Raw genomic sequence first — 20,497 nt, 5'->3', positions numbered from 1 at the left:
GCGCTTGATTGATCGACGGCCGCGTATCAGACCTTTAAGAGAAAACGATGAATCAGAGCTACAAGAATGGAGACTGAGGTAAAAAAAAAAAAAAAAAAAAAAAAAAAAAAAAAAAAAAGGTAAGGGAAGTGAGAGAGAAAAAAAGCGAATAAATAAATAAAATACCAAAACACACAAAATACAAGCCGAAAGGCCAAAAATATCAAGACGAAAATAGAGGGTCACGGAGCTGCGAAAGAAGTCGAGGATCATGGACAATCAATGGGGCTCTATGGAGTAACAACTTCCCTTCACTGGGGTCCGGCCCTGTAGATGACCATTCCCTCCTGCTTCTCCTGTCGCTCTTGATGGACCCCCCTGCCTATCCCCCATCCTACCACAACCCAGACATTCCAGCTGTTCAGGCTAGGCTCGAAATGGCAACCAGCCTTGAGGTACCTGGGGGCCAGTCCACCACAGCGACATACAGGGCCTAATACAACCGTTCTTCGGGCGACCAAACTTTTTGATTGTATCGACGGCGCGATGTTGCACTGAAGGATGTTGAGAAAGCAACAGCGTATATGTCGTAATACTTAATTCGTACTGTCCGTTCATCTTCAGTGAGGCAGCGTTCGTACGAGGAAGGCCCCCCTCTACGTTGGCGACGTAGCTTCCTTCAAGAGACAAAAATTACGCCGCAGCTCGGGATGTGGGCCCTCTTCCAGCTATATAGCAAGCTAATCACCGGAAAAAAAGAAAAGAATGGACGAAAAATAAAATAGGGCCGTTATCCCTCCCACCAACGAAAAACGAAAGCACCGCACATTGGCTATTTGGAGCAGATCGAAGTCGACGACAAATGAGACAACGGAAACAAACAAAGGGTGAGACGAGCGAAGAATAAAGTGTCCGTAGCCGTTGCGTTATGTCACGACAGCAGTGCACGGGCCATTTGAGCCTGGGCCGCCCCATCCCTGAGCGTCAGTCAGTGTGGGCACATCTCTTCCTTTCTGTCTCAACGTCCCTCATTCCGGGAATGGGCGATCACGGCTGCATTTGAGACATGTCGGCGAGTGCCTACAATCGTCCACCGTCGATACTTGCACGGTATTTTACGGCACAGCGAGCTGGAGGCATTGATATTTTGTCTTCTGAGAAAGAAGTCACATCTCACAAAAGTACTTTCAGCGATATATCAGGAGTCAAAACGACGTGAGCAATGCCAGGCCAGGCACTAACGTTGTTCCAATCCCGGGGTCTCGGCGCGTTCTAAAGTGCAGAGCTTCCGACAAGAGATCACATAAAAAAGAGATAGGAACACAGAACCTGTCACGGACAGCCGTTAATGAGGCAGTTTAACGAGCCTTTACGGTATTGGTTGTTGACGGAGTCCTGCGCCAGTTGCGCCAGTTGCGTCTCTGCCCTGTCTCGACTGCATCTGGCTGGCTGTTTTGTGTCCAGTCCCCCATCGCTGCGTGTGGCGAGCATCGGACACTGCGTATTGCTCCGTACGGCGAATGCCTGTCCGTATCCTTCTCTGGCCGATGGGTTCAGAATGTGAGACATCCACACCTCTCTGTTGGCCGTTGTTGCCAATGATTTGCCCACTTTGATCGTCTGTTGTGTCTGTAGTTCCTTTTTTGTCTCCCGATCCTTCGATTTTTTGTCGGCTCCCGCGCAGGGGCCACATAGATGTCATGCATTTTGATCTGTTCGCGTCTGTCTTGTGTCGTTCTGCCTCACCTGGTCAACTTTCGCCCTGTGCTTTAGTAATGCATCTCCCCTTTTCCCGTGTCTCGTCAACTGGGCCCCTTGCATTTGCTTTCGTTTTAGCGTGCGTAAATTAAAATACCCGACGCGCCGTCTACTACTACTCTAATCTGGTTTTTCTGACTGGCGGCGCGATTGAGCTTCCGGTCCAACTGCGATCGTTCTCGTTGCACAGAGATATTCCTGTGTCCGTCTCCTATCTTGCCTGAACATTGGACAAGGACGCTCCCAAGATATAGGCATAGCCGTTTAACTGCATGCACCGCAAGCAAGGCCAGGCTCTACCGGGATTCGCCTGTCTGCAAGTTGTGCAGAAATGGCGTCGAGAGAGTTGACAGCGCCACAGAAACGACAAGCGACAGCGGCAGACCGGCAAGGCAGAGTGCTGCACGTTCATTGACCGGACTATTCAGTCCTCTGTTCTCACGAAATGGACAGATACGACAGATGCTCCGCATCACAAGGGTCTCGAGATAATACCTGTTTTCTTTCTAAATAGTAAATATCGCGAACGGAGTAATAGAACAAACTGTTAACTCTAGCTCTCACCGTCAATAGTGCATCATTAGCCTGCTCTTTTCGGCGCACAGGACGCAACGTGTATGCACTGTGTAATTACAGCGGACCGAGAAGCACAACACAGCTAGAAATGGCGCTCATTAGCCAGCTGCACTGTGCGAAAATCACCGGTGGTTGCACAGAGCTCTCTCACAATCCATTCCGCAACCATTGTGCAAGTGCGTTCTCCAGGAAAGAGCTGTGTCCTCCGCCGCCTTGGCAGCTCGCCTGAAAGACCCACCCGCTCTACCCTCCGCGGCCCCTAAACCTCGTTGTCGGTGGCACTTTCCTCTCTCACCCCCCAATCTCCCCTTCGTTCCTTCCCTTTCTACGCTAAACCCCCCCTCCCTTTTGAGAGATCTCCTCGTTGCACCCGCAAACCTCCTAAAACACCACCTCGACCTCGCATTGCATTTCCTCCCCTTCCCCTTTTGCATTTGGGAACCCCAAAGGATAATTAGCGTATGCAGAACGCCTGCCAGAGAGGGAAAGAACCCACATTGCTTGCAGAACCAGCACTGGCCTCCTTCCCTAGTAAGCTTGTACGCGGCCGTTATTGTCGGTCGTTGTTTCCTCTCCTTCCCGTCCGTTGCAGCCGCAGTTGCTGCTTTATTCTTCCGGTCAGAACAATTAGCATATTGTTTCCTTTTCTTTCCATCTTCACCCCTCAATCCACATCTCTCGACAATTCTCCTGTTGCAGCGGTCCTCAGCTCTCACGAACGTCGACTGCTCACCAAAAGCGAATGTCCTCTCTGTCTTTCCGCTTACTGCCATCGCCGTTTCGTCGCTTTGGTCAACCCTGGTCGCCAACTAACCTCCCTCTTATTTCCCTGCTCTCCACTTTTTTACCATCTGGTGGCTGCAACTGGGCGAAAACAGCCTTCGCTCGCTCGTCTTACCACTTTGGCACACCGTTTTCCTCTGCTAAAATCCCCTTTCAAGGCCATCCAATTCCTCACCTCCTCCCCTTCCCGTAGCGCACAGCGGGCGTCGCCCTTTATTTTCTCTGTTGTTCCTGTTCGCCCATTCCAATCCACCCCCTTTCGTCTCTTGCCTGCCTTTTCGCAACGAATCAACGGCAGCTCTCCTGAACGAACCACGAAAGAGCAAAGACACGAGAAGCCTGCGCTTCAAACAGCCAAGAGATCCGAATCCTTTGGAGGCTCTCTTTTTTTTGTTCTATTTCGCATGATATTCTCGCCAACCTGATTCATCAAACCGTCGGCTCCCAATTGACCGCACCCCGTCAGCTCTGCTTCACCTGACGACCAGCGATCTTCGCCTTTTTCTACCTCGTCGCGCCCACCCCTTTACCGACATTGACACTCTCTTCCCAACCATCATCAAACAGCCAACAATGGACTCGCAACGGCAAAGCGACGTGTCGCCTGAGGCGATGCAGGCACGGATCCAGCAAGCACGCCGTGAGGCCGAGACGCTGAAAGACCGCATCAAGAGAAAGAAGGATGAGCTCGCCGATACAACACGTTAGTCATATCCTCAACCTGTTTCTAGTGTCCAATACTCTCCTCGCGCACCTTTTACATGGCGTTTTGGGCCCTCGTGATGGGAAGCTTTGCGTGATGGCCCTGGTCGTGTTCCCTCCCCCTTTGCTAACCTTGCTGCTGTCTAGTTCGCGCTGTTGCTCAGCAGGCGCACGAGCCGATCTCGCGGAACCAGATGATGAAGCCGAAGCGCACTCTCAAGGGCCATCTGGCCAAGATCTATGCCATGCACTGGTCCACCGACCGGAGACACCTCGTGTCCGCCTCGCAGGACGGCAAGCTGATCATCTGGGACGCCTACACAACCAACAAAGTCCACGCCATTCCCCTGCGCTCGTCGTGGGTCATGACCTGCGCGTATGCTCCGAGTGGCAACTACGTTGCCTGCGGTGGTCTCGACAACATCTGCTCCATCTACAACCTCAACCAGAACCGTGACGGTCCCACTCGTGTTGCTCGCGAACTGTCTGGCCACGCCGGCTACCTCTCGTGCTGTCGCTTCATCAATGACCGCAGCATCCTGACCTCGTCCGGCGACATGACCTGCATGAAGTGGGACATTGAGACGGGCACACGTGTGGTCGAGTTTGCCGATCATCTGGGCGACGTCATGAGCATCAGCTTGAACCCGACCAACCAGAACACCTTCATCTCTGGTGCGTGCGACGCTTTCGCCAAGCTGTGGGATATCCGCGCCGGCAAGGCCGTCCAGACATTCGCCGGCCACGAGTCCGACATCAACGCCATCCAGTTCTTCCCTGACGGCCACTCGTTTGTGACTGGCTCCGACGACGCCACTTGCCGTCTGTTCGATATCCGTGCCGATCGCGAGCTCAACGTCTACGGTGTACGTCTTTTTGTCGTTTTGCCTACTTCTTCCGCTTTCTGGTATCATTTACGGGGTGTTCGCTTGCGGCCCGTATTTGTGCTCTTGATGAACGGTATACAGATGCTAACCGATATGTCGTGTTCAGTCCGAGTCCATTCTTTGCGGTATCACATCGGTCGCCACTTCAGTGTCTGGCCGTTTACTGTTCGCGGGCTACGACGATTTCGAGTGCAAGGTAAGACACATCCTTCTCCGATTGTGCTACATACCACATTGGCAGCATTGTCTCTGTTGTTTTCTCATTTGTTTTTTCAGTACTAACTGCTCCTTCAGGTCTGGGATGTCACGCGCGGCGAGAAGGTCGGCTCTCTTGTCGGCCACGAGAACCGTGTAAGCTGCCTGGGTGTCAGCAACGACGGCATCAGCCTGTGCACAGGCTCGTGGGATTCCTCGGTCAGTATTTTCCTCAATTATTTTGCAAAACCCTGTCCTCTGTCACAAATTGCTAACAACCACGTAGCTGAAGATCTGGGCTTACTAAGGCAATTGCCTATAACGACGAGACGAATGCCTCATTTGTTTGATATTGTTCCGACAACGAACCACGTTTGCCACAAATTTCGCTCTATCGATCTACAACAGTATAAAAAAGCGACGAAAACGGGGGACCGCCACCCCCGAGACATCTGGAGAAGGCGACGAATATGTAGCGAAATCATATTCAGACGGGATCGACGAACGAATATTCCCATAATCTATTGTCAATACACTGCTAACAATTCGATACGGGTTCTCTCCGTATGGTTGGCACAAGTGGGACAAATTTGGGCCAATGCACAGCCTTTACAAGCGAACCTTTTCCGATTTGTTTGCATAGCGGCCAGTCCACGGCAGTCTGTCCCGCCCCGGCTTTTCAATTCCACATTAGCGGCTGTTGACGTTGAATACGGGAAGCAGCAAGTGCTGTTATTACTTCGTTCTCTTCTTCTCTTTTTGTTCGCATACATCCAAATCCACAATGCACGAGTTGAAGCAGCGGCCCAGCCTTGCCGCTGCGACGCTTCTCTTCGGGTCCTTGTTAGCTCACGTATTTCCTGTGCTCTTGTTTCCTCTGTTTTGTCTGCTAAAAGGGTCTCTTTTTATTTCTTGCCTTTGCTCTGTCATAATTCGGCTCAACTGTTTTCCTCTCGTGTTTGTTCTGTTCTTCTCTTGAACTTTGTCTTCTTTTTACTTTTTCCTCTGTTCTATATTCCCTTTTTTTATTATTCATCCTCCGTCTTTGTGTCTTGTTCAAGACGATCTTTCCTCTTGTATAGTTGGCCGGTGTATCACGACACGAGTGCCCAGTTTTCTTGTTCCCTCGACGTTGACCTTTTAACTCATTTTACATCCACCTTCTTATTTCCAATACTCCTCCCTCTTTCGCTCCGCCGTCCGACCGCTACCTTCTATCTACTAGAAGCTCACACCACCACTCTAACGATATCCTTTTTATTACTTGATCTGTTTCGTTTGTCGTTAAAAAATAACTTTTTTGTACCAACTCGAAAAAGTGTCTTACTGTGACATTGACGACGACCACTGTGTGCTGATGTTTCTCTCCCGATGTGCCTTGTCGTTCTGGTGCATCAGCTTGCTTGCTTCGTATTTATGGCCAGTGATAATCGTTTCCTGGTCTCTATAGTCTTGTGTTCCTTGCATTTAAAAACTCCATCTGCTCAGCTGCCTCTTATGGTCCTGGTTGACGATGTCCAAACAGCTCCCCTGCATAAGACGTACTCATATACGTAAGGACACACTTGAATATGACTAGGCACCCGCCGTATACGCTATCGTGGCCAACTGCTTGGACAGACTGCCGGAGTATTGATGTCAGCACGTCACAGTTAAATATATGGCGTGAATTGAATGCCCAGGCTTGAATGACGTTGTAAGTTCATGTTTATGTATTTTTCTCCGTGGTTTCGACAATTCTCAGTCTTGTCGGCTAATCTCGTCAAAATGGATGTCTATCGTTCAGTTTCTGCAGTGACTTGATTTATTCATCTCTCTATTTGAATATTAAAGCTAAAATTAAACTATATGGACACAGCGAACTTCCATGATGTAGTTGTTTATTTTTCATGAAAAACGGCTTTCCAATGGGAGTGGGCATGACAATATTGGTAAAAGTAGTTCGCACTACCACAATATAATCATAGCGACGAACGATATGATCGTTAAATGGTGCTGTCCTACTCAAGCTTCAAAGCCTGCGTCTGGACAAACACAACATATCGTACCAAGCACCATGACAATCAGTGTTTGGGTACGATCTTAAACCACACTTATTCTTGTCTTGTTTTGGATTAAATGCTTGATAGGCAAACGAAACTTTCTCCATTCGTTCCGCCCTCGACCTTGATCATGCTACGCCTGGATCAGTTATGATGGTCTGTTCCAGCGTGCATCGCGCTGTTGGTTTCAGCCCAAGGGACGAGGGACGAGGCTCGTGGTCCCTGGCCAGGGCAAGACCAGGCTCCCTTTTACCCAGTATTGATGCTATCCTCTTCCCAACTACTCTAAATGGACACATAGATGAACAGAAACTAGATCGGTCATATCCGTAAAGAACCCACCGCTTCGCATTTCCCTCACGATCGGTCGTGTTTTAGTGTGAATGAATACTGTACGGAGTAGTCAAGTGCGAAGTATAGACCCAGTTTCTGTGCGGCGCCTTTTATGTAGTTTGCTTTCTTTCATCGTAGATCTGTCATCCTACGCCTCCTCGAGCCGTATGACAATGCTCTCCCAGCCCTGTGCACGCATTATCTGCATGTGGAATATACGACGGTCCCATATGTCGTACTCATCTGCACGTCGTGCTACGAACAGAAGATGGCATACGCCGTACGAAGTACTCCGTACAGGGGCCCTAAATTGCCATGACGTTGAGATGCTGTTGCTGTTTGTCACCGGTTCCACACAGCATCAAAACCACACATTGCATTCATTCTGTTTGCCTCATGTGCTTCGTAAGCCTCGATTAATCGAACAAGCAAAACGGGCCGTGCACAGTTCGCTATTCTGTCAGGCATGAAAATGCCAGTGGGACAACCCTCCGAGTTCAAAGGTTTCGTAATGTCTCTGGTCAGCTCTGGACAGCACAATGTCTCGATTGCTTTTTCTTGTCTTTCATTATACGTCCCGCCATATTTTCCGTTGTCTGTCACCTATGTTTGTCGTACTCCTTTTCGATCCTTTTTCTGGCCAGACCGGCTCTCGCTTCCTTTTCCCATTCCAGTGTCCTGATCGACAGAACATCTCTCCCTTTCCTGCCCCCTCTCCCGTACATGTACTCCGTACCCTTGAGAGCCTGTCAACGGATCCTGTAACACGCTAAAGCATACGAAAAAAGGCGGAGAGTGGGCAAATGCTCCGCCGCCTGACAGCCACAAACATCGCCAAAACGAAAAAGGAGACCACAATATATGACAACTACTAGCAGGGGTCTTGTGAAGGAAAAGCCAGGGGCTAGCCAAGACGAAAGAGCACTAGAAGGCGAAGTGCCGATCGAACATCAGGGTTTTCTGTTCACGAGGAACGTCGAGAGAACATCCTTCCTTGTCGTGGTGGATCACTCGTGACGCATGCATTTTCAGTGTCCTCGACGACATGCTCCGTACTTTGTTCGATGTCCACACACGCATCTTTCTGCTCATTTCCTTTCAGCATCCACAATAGCAACGCCTTGACCAACCTGTGATCTGACTCCATTAGGTTATGCTCTTCGTCACCTTTTCTGCTTGCCCTGCCGCCGAGCCTGCCCTCACTGCTGCTGCTGCCTCGGCAGCCCATCGCATCCATGTTCTCCGTAGAAAAAAGAAAAAAAAAAATACAAGAAATAGCCACCAGTCCAATGTCGCCAAATATCTGCAGCGGTCTTGTCTAGTGCGTTAGTGTTTGGTTGCGAATATCGACGCGTATCGTGACCCGTTGTGTTTAGTACATATCGACCGGTGTGCTGTTGGTGCCGATAAAGAAGAGGTTGCGCGTAGGCGTCTGCATTTAACCTTCATGACAACTTTGTATCCCGTAATTGCAGTACTTGCAAGTCGACCATCGCACCTGCATCGTCCTCATCTCCTCGCCGCAGTTGCCGTATCTTGATCGATGGTTGACAAATCCCTGCTGCCACGCGAATGGCAGGCACGGCACGCCAAAGTGAGGAAGGCGCGGCCAAGCGAGGGACAAAAAAGGAGATAAGAAGAAAATACCACCAGGCTGCCAGCGGTATCCTACCCACCATCGTCAGCGGGCGCCCCGCTAGGGCACCGCTATTTTGTGGCTATCAGCACTGTTTATTTATCGTTATTAAACGTGCAGCGTCTGCCTTCTGTGCTTTCCACCTGCTTCTGCCGTCTTGGTTCCTGCCGCAATTTGGATCTCCAATCTACACAAGACGCAAGGCAGCCCTTTCCGTGGCACATAGAATGTCAATATTGTCCTTTGCTCCTTCCTCGTGCATGGACTAAATGAAAACCTGTTGACCTCATTTATTACTTTGGCGCCTTCCGACCCCTTTGACATCGCCATTTGCTCGTTTCTCGTCGTCCGTTGTCACCTCTCGTTGCAAACCTCGGCCTTGCCCCATCTTTTGCAACCGTCGACCCGTTTATTGGCCGACCCAGAGTTGCGCATGACATTTAGCACGCACCACACGGCAGCCCCAATCCCCCCTGGCGCCACTGAAGAGACGTCCTGACGTCGTACCGAGACATCGAACCTCAACTCCACGCGGCCGCACGACAAAGCCAACTGACATTCGCCTATGCTCCCCACAACACAAGCCTTCTTCACACGGCATCAAACCACGCATTCGGTTGTGGTCCTCGTTCCTCACACGCAAATACGCAACACTTGAAGACTGCGACCTCGCTCTCGCCGACGCCCCCTATGCTAGACCCCCCAACTGTTCTGAAACAGCCTGACGCATCCCAGGGGTTCAGCCTGCGCTGCTCATCCAAGCCAGAAAGGATCGTCCCTGACGCAGTAGTCGTGTTTTCGCCCTTGTCCCAATCGAATACGATCCTCACTCTGGGCTTGGCCTTCTTCCCCTGCGACGTACGTCAGGCGTGGGAGAAACAAAACAGCAGGCACAAGCCACTCGCAAATCCTTCTCCTGTGGTTTTCTCTCGCATCCTCGCTACTCTTCTCTCGCCTGAGCAAAACATCGGAACTTCCCTGTCGAACACGGACGTTTCGACATTCCCATCCTTTAACTACTTTTGCACGCCTCTTTTTCCCACATTCTTGCACGCTCGCGTCTCCCACGGCCACACCGAGCTTCGAGCCCGCGTTCCATTTCTCACGGCCACTTCTTCAGCCGCCGCATAGCTCTCGATTCCTTGCCTGTTGTATTTCTACCTGTTGTATCTTGATCCAGCCGAGCGGTTAGCTTCACGTCCGTGGATCCCCTGCCTCTCATCCCCCCCTTTCTCCCTTTTCCGCAAAGTCGACAAGCCAACCCGCTTCTCGCGTGGTTATTGTCTCTTTTCGTGGCATCCACGTTTCTTGCGCCTCGTGGAAATAGGCGCTTCGTTACACGCCCGCCCTTCTTCCCGTCCAACACTCGTTTTCCGTCTTTCTGTTGGACGTCCTTTGTTGGCCTCAGCCTCTGTTTATTCTCCATTTCATTCATCCCTTCCGTTACTGAAAAAGGGCTCTGTTGTTTTGCCCTACCCCATTAGGGAACTCTGCCAAACGCCGCGTGCTCTCTGCTCAAACCGCATTTTCTTACACGCTGCTGCAGCCATTCCATTCACTGACTTGGCACCGGCATCTTCCACTTCTTCCTTCCTCCACTGCTTCGGACACACCCCCGCCGTTCGAGGACCTGCTTGGTTTTGCCTTGTCTAGACCGCTCATCCTGTGCCTTGCTTCTTTTGTTTTGTGCCTATCAAGACTCTCCGGTATTTTCACATCACCCCCCTTGTGCCTTTCTTGCTCCGCTACTTGCATGTCACTACTTAAAGCGGAGTGACCCCCTGCTCACACTATCGCCACCTTCTTGGTTCTCTTTTCTCCTCTTCTTTCTTCTCTTCTTTCCCTTTTTTTTCTTTTTTCTTTTTTTTTTTCCCCTTCTTTCATCATGTCACAAACCGAAGCCCAGGCGGAGTTCCAACAGCTTGTCGATAAAAGCAGCCAAGGCTCCGACGAAGACCGCCACCTACACCCCGAAGACCGTCTCGCCTTCAAACAAGAAGCCGCATCTACCGGCATTGACGACGTGGACGAAGAAGAACAGTACCGTGTGAAGCAAATCGACGCCGCCATGCGTATGCCGTCCCACAGTGCTGCTGGCGCAGACACATATGGCTACAATCTGCCCCCAGCATCTTTCGACTCGGGTCGTGCCACGGGTGTCAAGGGTGTCATTGCCGATGCCCGGAACTACGAGCTGGCCCGCAAGGCTACCTTTATGAACCGTGTCCGCAGTGCCCGCCGGAGTGTGTTTGGCCTTGGACATGTCAGCAATGATTCCGTCGACAACGACAAGAAGAGCGATCTCTCATCGGAGGAGGACGAGGACGAGGAGTCGTTCCTGGCACAGTGGCGTGACTCCCGCCGCCGAGAATTGGAGGGCGATGCACGGCCTGGTGCGCACATCCGCACACGGCGGACGTCACCAAGCGTCCGCTTATATGGTCGCCTCGACAGCGTCGACGCTCTCGGCTACCTGGACGCCATTGAGAAGGTCGGCCGGGAGACCGTTGTTGTCGTTTTTGTCTATGATGACGAGGTATGTATTCCGATGCTACACCACGCCGTTGCTTCTGTACGACAGTACCGTACTGCCGCACCGAACAATCAATGCTAACAGTCTGCCAGTGCCAAGTATCCAGCGCTATCGAGCAAGCTCTGCGGCCTCTGGTCTCGGCGTTTCCCGCCGTCCACTTTGTCAAGGTCCACTACGACGACATTGAGTTTGACAACGCCGCCGTCCCCGCGATTCTGGCCTACCGCAACCAGGGCGACCTGTTCGCCAACCTGACGGGCCTGATCGAGATGCTACCGGGTGAAGACAAGGATGACGATGACGCATTTAGTAGCGAGAACCTGCAGAAGCTCCTGCACTCCAAGGACATTCTGTAAACACCTTCCATCGTCGTCTATTTGTTGTTCTTGATTCCCCATTACGCTATCCTGTCTTTTTTCTCGTCGTTTTGCGATACCTCTCTTCGCCCCTCTGTTCCTCTCCTTTTACATTACTCTTGATTTCTATTATTTTGGGAATGGTTTTTTTTCTATTTTTTCATTCTACTATACTACCTAGGAGACCAGCCCTCCTCATAATGGCTGCTTGACGATACCGGGATTTCATTTTTCATTTTGTCACAATTTGCTCTGATTTCTGATTTTCGTCTGGGATTGGTTGTCTGGTTTTGTTTCATTCTACTTTATGCGTGTTATACTGGGATGTATCTTGAGGCTATTGAAGCACGGCTATTGTGCACGTCTGGGTGGGAAATTTGGCCAAAAATAAAAAAACTGCCGATCTGAAGCAGTAGGCCGTTCAAATATATAAAGTTTATACGTTTAAAGCCTTGAGACAGCTCACTAGAGAGTGAATACATTATCGATGACGCCGTACGATATCCAGCTGCATGAAGTAGGTTTTCTAGTCGTAGATACGACAGGAGTTGTCAACAAGAGACGACAGGTCACGTGCCGCAAACAATCTTCACTCTACACGGTAGTCACAACTGTTTGGCCACTGACTAGATGATCTCCTGGTTCTATTTCTTGTGCTGCCCGACTCTTGCACTCAAAATGCAAACGAAGAGATGGTGACGCGTTAAAGCTCGCTGCGGCCATGTTGCCTCGCCCCAACCTGTGAGCCAAATGCCCTTGAGATACTACTTACTGCGTTGAATCACTTGCATTCGCTTTAGCAACATGACCAATGTCACTTGTGGGCACTGCCTTTCCTTATTGGTATTTATTTTGTATTGCGTTCCTCTTTGGAACATGCTATCTAATAGTAGTTTGTTTTCTACTACGGTCAGAGCTGGCCTTCTTTGTTAACACCAACCCAAATTGCCTTCCATGATAAGATCTTCCAACTCAGTACCAATGAAATCAATCATGACAAACAGAACATTCGGTTATATATGACAGGCAAAAAAAAACAAACGCTTCAATCATAAGAAAAAATCATACTTCATCGCCACATATTTTTTTTTCCGTTTAGTCGAACAGGTCGTCCTCCTCGTCCATGTTGTCACCGACGAGCTCCTCCACGGCATCCTCGTCGTCCAGCAGCATGGAATCGCTGTCCGACTCGTTTTCGCTGTCGCTGTGGTTGGAGACAATCGTGATCTTGTTGTCGACGAGTTCCACATGGGCCTTCTCGCCATCACGGATGCTGCCGCGCAGGATGAGAATGGCCAGGCGGTTGAGGACCTCCTTTTCGATGAGGCGCTGCAGCGGGCGGGCGCCGTAGGCGGGAGAGTACCCGGCGTTGCCCAAGTAGTCCTTGGCTTCGTCGCTGATGACAATCTCGACGTTGCGGTTGTTGTCGTTGAGCCGTTTCTGGATTTCCCAGATGCGCAAGTCGACAATCTTGCGGATCTCCTTGCGTGTCAGCCGGTTGAAGATGACAATCGACGAAATACGGTTGAGGAACTCGGGCAAGAAGTAGCTGCGCAACGCGTTCATGACGAGCTCGCGCGTCGTCGGGTCGATTTTGCCGTCCTTGCCCGAGGGCCGCGCCAGGTATTCAGCGCCCAGGTTGGACGTCATGACCACGATGCAGTTCTTGGCGTCCACAACACGGCCCTGGCCATCGGTGATGCGGCCGTCGTCCATGAGCTGCAGCAGCACCGTGAGCACTTCCTTGGCGGCCTTCTCCACCTCGTCAAACAACAAGATCGAGAACGGCCGGCGGCGCAGCGCCTCAGTCAGCTGTCCGCCGGCATCGTGACCGACGTAGCCGGGGGGTGCACCGATCATGCGGCTCAGCGAGTGCCGCTCCTGGTACTCGGACATGTCGAAGCGGATCATGGCCTTGCTGTCATCGAACAAAACTCAGCCAGTGCCTTGGTAAGCAGCGTCTTGCCAGTACCCGAGGGACCACAGAACAGGAAGCTGGGCGGCTGGTTGGGGTTGGCCAGGCCGGACCGCTGCAGGCGGATGGCGTTGGACACGGACTGCACTGCCTCGCGCTGGCCGACAACGACGTGGCCGAGGTGGCGTTCCATTTGCAGCAACTTCTCCTTCTCTGAGGTCTTGAGACGCGTCACGGGGATGCCGGTCCAGCGCGCCACAATCTCGTTGATCTGGTCCGGGCCAACCACATCGGTAATCATAGAGCCGCCGGTGTCGTTGGCGTTGGCGTTGAGCGCGGCATCAGCATTTGCCTTGTCCTTTTCGAGCTTGCGGATCAGGGACTCCATCTCGGGGATGGCATAGAACTGCAGGTCGGCGGCGCGGCCCGTGTCGCCCATGCGCGAAGCGTCCTCCATCTTGACCTTGAGCTGCTCTAGTTTGACCCTGGCCTCCTGGATGTCCTTGCCGCGCTTGCGCTCGCTCTCGTACTTTTCGCGGAGGGGGCGCAGCTCCTCCTCGACATTGCTGGCGTCTTGCTTGGCTTGGGCCAGACGGGCCTTGGAGGCGTCGTCCTTTTCGCGCGACAGAGCGTGGATTTCGATTTGAAGCTGGCGCAGCCGCCGCTCCAGAGAGTCAATGATCTCGGGCTGCGACTCGCGCGCCACGCGCACGGCTGCTGCGGCCTCATCGATCAGGTCGACGGCCGAGTCGGGCAGGCGGCGCGAGGTGAGATAGCGCGCGGCCAGATTGGCGGACGAGACCAGGGCGCTGTCGGTGATGTTGACACCGTGGTGCACTTCGTACTTTTCCTTCAAGCCACGAAGAATGGACACGGTCTCGGGAATGGTCGGCTCCTTGACGATGACTTGCTGGAACCGGCGCTCAAAGGCGGCGTCCTTCTCAATGTACTTGCGGTACTCGGCCAGCGTCGTTGCACCAATGCAGTGCAGCTGCCCACGTGCCAGCATGGGCTTGAGCAGGTTCGCGGCGTCCATGCCGCCCTCGCCGGACGAACCGGCGCCCATGAGCAGGTGAATTTCGTCGACAAAGAGGACAATCATGTCCTTGGACTCGGTAATCTCCTTGAGGACCCCCTTCATGCGCTCTTCGAACTCGCCGCGGTACTTGCTGCCGGCGACCAGGGCACCGACGTCGAGAGACAGCAGCCGGCAGGCGGCCAGGTTGTCGGGGACATCGGCGTTGACGATGCGCTGTGCCAGGCCCTCGACGACCGTCGTCTTGCCCACACCGGGCTCACCGATGAGCACCGGGTTGTTCTTGGTCCGCCGGGACAGAATGCGGATGACGCGGCGGATCTCTTCTTCGCGGCCAATAACCGGATCGATCTTGCCCTCACGCGCCATGCCGGTCATGTCAATCGTGAACTTGGCCAGGTTCTCGTTCTCCTGCTCCGTGTCGGCCGTCTTGGAGTCGACACGGCGCGTGCCGCGGATGGCCGTCACGGCATCCTGGACGAGCTTGGCTTTTGGGATGTTGGCCTCCTTGAGCGAGGCCTGGATGGAGCTGTCCTCGGACAGCGCGGCGATCAGATGGTCGACCGCGACGTACGAATCTTTCTGGATCTTTTGCAGCTCGGCGGCCTTGCGGAAGACGGCGTGGAGGGACGGGGAGAAGGTGACCTGGTCTGGCGGCGGGTCCTGGCTGGGAAGGCGGACGAGGCTCTTCTTGAGTGCGCGGTCAAAGAGCTGGGGATCGCCGTTGGCGCGCTCGACGACCTGGCGGAGGAAGGAGGGGTTGTTGGCACCGGCCGGCGGGTTCTGCTGGTCCTTGGACAGGTCCGGCGGGGGATCGAGGAGGGAGACTGTGAGATGAACGGGCAGCACCTGGGAGTGTGCATACTGCATGGCCAGGGCCACGGCGTCTTCGACGGCCTTTTGGGCACGGTCGGTGAAGTCCAGCTTGTTGGACGCCATCTTGTGTGATGTGTGATGTGTGATGTGTGATGTGTCGGCTAGTGGCGAGGCGGATATGTAGAGTGGAGGCTCTGCTGTTGACAGCAGAAAGTGTATTGGAAGCTCCCGTAGCTGTCTCGTCGGTTTGAAGCTTCGAGAGCTGCGGGCAGTAAAGTAGCAGAGGCGGGGTATTCGACTTCACCAGCTGCCGAGATGGCACTTCTGTAAGTGTGTCGAGAGGTATCGTGAGGTCCCAGTGGGTGGATGGGCTCAGATCGAGGTGTTTTATGGAGCGAGGGAGGGACAAGAGAAGAAAGGGAAAAAGAGGCAGAAAGGGGGCAAGACGAAGCAAGAAATAGCAATCGATGACGACGTCAGGTTATTTATGCCCTCTGTTCAAGAATCGGAAGGTGCGGCGGTGGAACGACATCGCTCCTGCCGGTGGTGTGAGAGTGCAAATGTCTCAGTAAGTGCTAGTGGATGGTAGCGTGTGCTTCTAGGCGCTGTAGCTTGCTGGAGAATGCGGGAGACTGCTGGAGATAGCTGGTAGCCGCTGGAGGCCGTGGCGGAAGGCTCTCGAAGCGCCCAGCCGATGCTGGAAACCGATCTGGTCGAGCCCTGGCGGGGCACCCTTATTGGCCTGTTTTGTGGGGCACAGCTTTATTGGCCAGGCTAAGTTGTTTGGAACTTGGTTGGGCGCATACATCGTAATGACATATTGGCCTGAGGTGCACGTGACCCAATTCCAGGAAAAATCTGGAGATTGTTGATTTTTCGGCTTCACGGAAAATCCTCAGACGAGCGACGCAGCGTTGTTGTTTTTCAGCCAGGCGCGCCCAACTCCCCATTGCGACCAACGAGTACACGTCTCTCTGTTCCGGAGGACGCACATGACACGATGAGCGGACCGTCAATACGAAGCCTCCGCCAATTGGCGCTTGGTAGCAGCCAAGCCGTGCGGCCAACGGCCGCGACCTTCACGATCGCATCGACATCATCACGCAACCCCACTGCCCGTGTTCTGTCCACGGCCGCAGTCCAGGCCACACGGCTACCGAAACCCAAGAAGCCAACAACACAGGCCCCGAAGCCGACAACACCACCTGTAGTGCCGTACAAACGGTACCGGCAACCGAAGCCGGAGCTGACCAAGTTCCCCGAGGGCCACGGCGAGCAGATCTGGGTCTACAACAACATTGTGACGAACCAGGTCGTCTACTCGCACACACCAGTCCTGAGAGTGTGTTCCGCCTATTAATTTATTTTATTTCACTCTATTTTTTTGTCGATCTCCTTTCACCTCGGCGCCTACTGACACAGAGGACAGAGCAACCGCGCGCTCAAGCAGCTGCCCTTCAACGGCAAGAAGACGAAGCCGGCCAAGCTGCGCAAGGACTACTGGCGGCCCATGGCGCTGATACAGTTTGGCGAGGGCGAGGGCGTCGTGGGCCAGTCGGTGTTCCAGAAGCTGCGCGAGTTCCGGCGGCTGCACGAGCTGTCGTGGGGCCACCAAAAGAACGACATGTACGCGCTGGACCGCAAGGCGCTGGGCGAGGCGCTGAACGACCAGCGGGCCAACAGCATTGCGGACATGGCAGCGGTGCTGGCGGGCGCGGGCCAGGGCAACCGGATACAGGTGCGCGGCGCGGAGGCGTCGGCGTCGACGTCGGCCGTGGTGCCGGCCGACGGCAAGCTGGCCGAGGCGATTGTGTTCTGGGCCAATGACCAGGACCGCAACATTGCCGGGTCGTGGTCGAAGAACGTGCGGCATGCGGCGGGCCTACCGCCGTTGACGCGGGTCAGACAGAGCGAGGAGGAGGAGGTTGCTGCAGCATAGACTTGGAGGACGAGAGCGGTTGCAGTTGTAGTTTTCGCACAAAACGTGCGATGGCAAATCGTTGCATCAAAGATTCTCAAGCTGGCAATGGAGCGAGAGAGTGAACAGACAGATCGTCGACTATTGTACAACAGACCATTGTTGAATTTACGGCTACGTGACTACATCAAGTATCACATTTGGCAGTATTTGGCAAAATATAAATGACAGACAAAACAAAGAGAAAGGGTATCCCTTCACCACAATTGCATTATGATGTGACATGTTGGGATTTTTTTTCTCCCATAATAAACGCCTTTGTACCCCAAAACGCAGTTGGACATAAAACACGTATCAGGGCAAATCAAAACTTGAGCGTAAACTGCTTCAGGTACTCATAGTCGGGCATGTTGGTATCCACACAGTCGCGGATGATCTTCTGGCCCTTGGCACCATACTTGGACGCCCACTCGGCATCCTCCTCGTCGGCCGACGGCGTCTTCTTATGCGACGTCCGTGCCTTAAGGCCGGTGCTCGCCAGCGCGTCGTTGTGCCAGCCCGCCCACTTTTCAAAGGCTGCCGTGGCGTGATCTTGGTGTGCCGAGTCGTCCCACTGCAGCATCTCCGGGCGGAAGTCGAGGTCGACGGCCTTGCAAAACGCCTCGATGCCCTCGGCCGGGCGGTCGAGCAGGTCGTCTGCGTCGATGATGGTGATGTCGTCGTCAGAAACCAGTCCCTGCGCGCGCAGGTAGTCAAAGAGGTGCCGCAGCTCTTTGTAGCCGGCCTCGCAGGGCATAAACTCGTTGAATTTTGTGGTCTCAACGAGAGGCGGCACTGTGCAGCGATAGTATGAGGGGATCGAGCGGCGTGGGTTGCGGATCAGGAATGCAAAACGGAACTTTTGCAGGGCGCTGAGCGGGATGGTGGTCGGGTTAGCAGCACGATCGCTGGTCTGCTTGTCGACGCCGTTGGCCTGGTCAGCCAGAGACGGGGCCACGCTGGTTGGGTGGCCCTTGGGCGCAAACAGGTAGTAGGCCATGTCCTTGATAAAGAGTCGCTGGAGACGTTAGAGAAAGTGTGGGAGCACGCATCTATAGCAGACGATGAGAAGTTCCCTACCTTGTCTTGTTTCAGGAGGCTGTCGAGGACGTCCTTGTAAGTAGTCTTTGTGAAGCCACTCTCCTCGCGGAGCTTGGGCTCGTCGGCAAAACGAGCGCTGAGACGCTCTGGACCAAAGTAAAAGGCATCACCAAAGGGCTCATGGGCACACGAGATGTCATCCGGACGGGTCATGAAGACCTGTGAACTAGTTAGAAACTGTTTGGCTTCTCTGGCGGAGTTGCTTGTGGTGCTCTTACACGCTCAAAGGCAGTCGAGCACGACCGGGGATGAGTCGCAACAAAGATGGGACGGCCGGCCATGATGATGATAAAAACAAGAAGTGAAAAATACTAGGAGGATTTTGAGACGAGTTGCGGCGATCAAGGAACGTAGAAGGAGGAGGGCAGTGTTGATGCAAATGGAAGGTACGACAGGGAGACGAGTAGGAAATTTCAAGAAGGGAAAGAGGGAATGAGAGAAAGAGGGAAAGAAGGAAAGAGAGAGAGAAAATATGAAAAAGACAAGACAGATAAGAGTTCAAAAAACTACGGCAATCCAAGATACAACCACTCTAATGTGTAGACCACAGATGACATTTGTATATACTTCATACAGTCAGAAGAGCATCAGGGTACATCTACAGACGCAACGACAGTGCACAACACGGGCAAGAATAAATCTCTCCCCCTCTTCTAAGGCCCCCCACTCGCGAATCAAGAAGGTACAGAAAACAATAAGCGCTGCTTCCTTTTCCTTTGGTGATGCTGAGCTGAGCTGGCTGGCAATTACAGAAGGAGCGATGCGGCGTGTTCATCGTTTCGAGACGCTGGAGGGAAGGAGCCAACGCAGTACATAGCTCTTTGTACCATCCCGCAGATAACTAGCAAGAAATGCGCCAAGAAAGAAAAAGGTACCTGATTTTGCCGTCCACAAAGTAGTTATACATCTGGCGGTACAAAGCTCTGGGTGTCTCTGTGAGGCACCGCCGACGTCACCACGCGGGCGGTGGCCACACTACGCTGCATTAAGTGGACACTAGCCTTGCGGGTCGCTCTCCACATTCGTCCTGCTTCTTGGCTAAGTGGGAGACAAAAGAATTAAAAAAGAAAAAAAAAAGCAAAGGAGAAGGCAAAATAACAATGCATGTAACGAGTTTGGTAATTGCTTCTCGGACGAACCAATCTTGCAGTTTGTATTAGGTGTTTGAATGCTCGTCGGTTTGCCTCTTCGTGCCTTCTTTTCACAGCCATTTTGCTTCTTTCCGTTTTGGGCGCAATCTGGCTTCGGAGACGGCCCTGTTGAAAACTGGCGCGAAGGGCCTGTTCTTGCCCTTTTCGGTGTCCGGGGCCTCTGTGGCGAGAGTCGACCCAAGAAAGAAAAAAAAAAAAAAAAAAAAAAAAAAAAACTAACTACATCAGAAAACAAACTGCCACAGTAAGGCTGGACCTTTCCAAGAACCGCACATGACCGCTGCTGTGACCGATCGGCCACGGCAGGCAAGACAGGGAGCGCATCGGCGCCGAAGAGAAGCAGAACTGACTTGCCCCGGTTCTTAAGCGCCGCATTCGCTTTTATAACGACTTGACACACTGCAAAATTTGCCTCACCTGTCAAGGACGCCCCTTTTGCAAGAATGGAGAACTCTGGCCAGGCTCGAGCATATCCCACATGTCCTTGCTCTCTACCGTCGTCGTCGTTGCCACGCAGCCTCTTTGAGCGGAGCTTCGTTCGCCCTCAAAAAACTCAGCCTAAAACGACTCCGCTCAGGGACATGTTCCATTTGCCGGCCCCAATTGGCTCTTCGTTTCGGAGAGCGTGCAGTGTGTGTGAAGAAGTGCAGAGATACGTGGAAGAATGAATGCTTGGACGGCGGTTGTTCAAGAGTGCTCGGCGTGCACATAATTTCTTTCAGCCCTTCTGCAAGTGTACAT

General features: G+C 52.9%; 6 protein-coding genes across 6 annotated transcripts; 3 read left to right on the top strand and 3 right to left on the bottom strand.

The window, feature by feature from the left end:
- Positions 1 to 3,669: 3,669 nt before the first annotated feature.
- On the top strand, positions 3,670 to 5,187 carry SPBR_02747 (guanine nucleotide binding protein (G protein), beta 1; the record flags this gene model as incomplete). The annotated part of the gene is made up of 5 exons (XM_040761050.1): positions 3,670 to 3,799; positions 3,946 to 4,664; positions 4,792 to 4,881; positions 4,980 to 5,099; positions 5,167 to 5,187. The coding sequence occupies 5 exons, from the start codon at positions 3,670 to 3,672 to the stop codon at positions 5,185 to 5,187; spliced, it is 1,080 nt and encodes a 359-aa protein (XP_040620166.1).
- Positions 5,188 to 10,776: 5,589 nt separating this feature from the next.
- On the top strand, positions 10,777 to 11,780 carry SPBR_03046 (phosducin; the record flags this gene model as incomplete). The annotated part of the gene is made up of 2 exons (XM_040761349.1): positions 10,777 to 11,427; positions 11,517 to 11,780. 2 exons carry the CDS (start codon positions 10,777 to 10,779, stop codon positions 11,778 to 11,780), a joined length of 915 nt encoding a protein of 304 aa, XP_040620165.1.
- Positions 11,781 to 12,875: 1,095 nt separating this feature from the next.
- SPBR_03172 (uncharacterized protein) lies at positions 12,876 to 13,676 on the bottom strand (the record flags this gene model as incomplete). Its single annotated transcript, XM_040761475.1, has 1 exon — positions 12,876 to 13,676. One exon carries the CDS (start codon positions 13,674 to 13,676, stop codon positions 12,876 to 12,878), a length of 801 nt encoding a protein of 266 aa, XP_040620164.1.
- Positions 13,677 to 13,687: 11 nt separating this feature from the next.
- On the bottom strand, positions 13,688 to 15,670 carry SPBR_02522 (heat shock protein 101; the record flags this gene model as incomplete). The annotated part of the gene is made up of 1 exon (XM_040760825.1): positions 13,688 to 15,670. One exon carries the CDS (start codon positions 15,668 to 15,670, stop codon positions 13,688 to 13,690), a length of 1,983 nt encoding a protein of 660 aa, XP_040620163.1.
- An 877-nt stretch (positions 15,671 to 16,547) lies between these two features.
- Positions 16,548 to 17,486, top strand: SPBR_03089 (uncharacterized protein; the record flags this gene model as incomplete). Its single annotated transcript, XM_040761392.1, has 2 exons — positions 16,548 to 16,889; positions 16,977 to 17,486. 2 exons carry the CDS (start codon positions 16,548 to 16,550, stop codon positions 17,484 to 17,486), a joined length of 852 nt encoding a protein of 283 aa, XP_040620162.1.
- Positions 17,487 to 17,829: 343 nt separating this feature from the next.
- On the bottom strand, positions 17,830 to 18,886 carry SPBR_03006 (uncharacterized protein; the record flags this gene model as incomplete). Its single annotated transcript, XM_040761309.1, has 3 exons — positions 17,830 to 18,522; positions 18,585 to 18,764; positions 18,824 to 18,886. The coding sequence occupies 3 exons, from the start codon at positions 18,884 to 18,886 to the stop codon at positions 17,830 to 17,832; spliced, it is 936 nt and encodes a 311-aa protein (XP_040620161.1).
- Positions 18,887 to 20,497: the final 1,611 nt, after the last annotated feature.

This window comes from Sporothrix brasiliensis (assembly GCF_000820605.1).
Source record: "Sporothrix brasiliensis 5110 chromosome Unknown Cont17, whole genome shotgun sequence".
NCBI classification, from domain to species: domain Eukaryota; kingdom Fungi; phylum Ascomycota; class Sordariomycetes; order Ophiostomatales; family Ophiostomataceae; genus Sporothrix; species Sporothrix brasiliensis.
The sequence above is the reverse complement of the archived record's forward strand: the minus strand, read 5'-3'. Positions and strand labels throughout refer to the sequence as shown.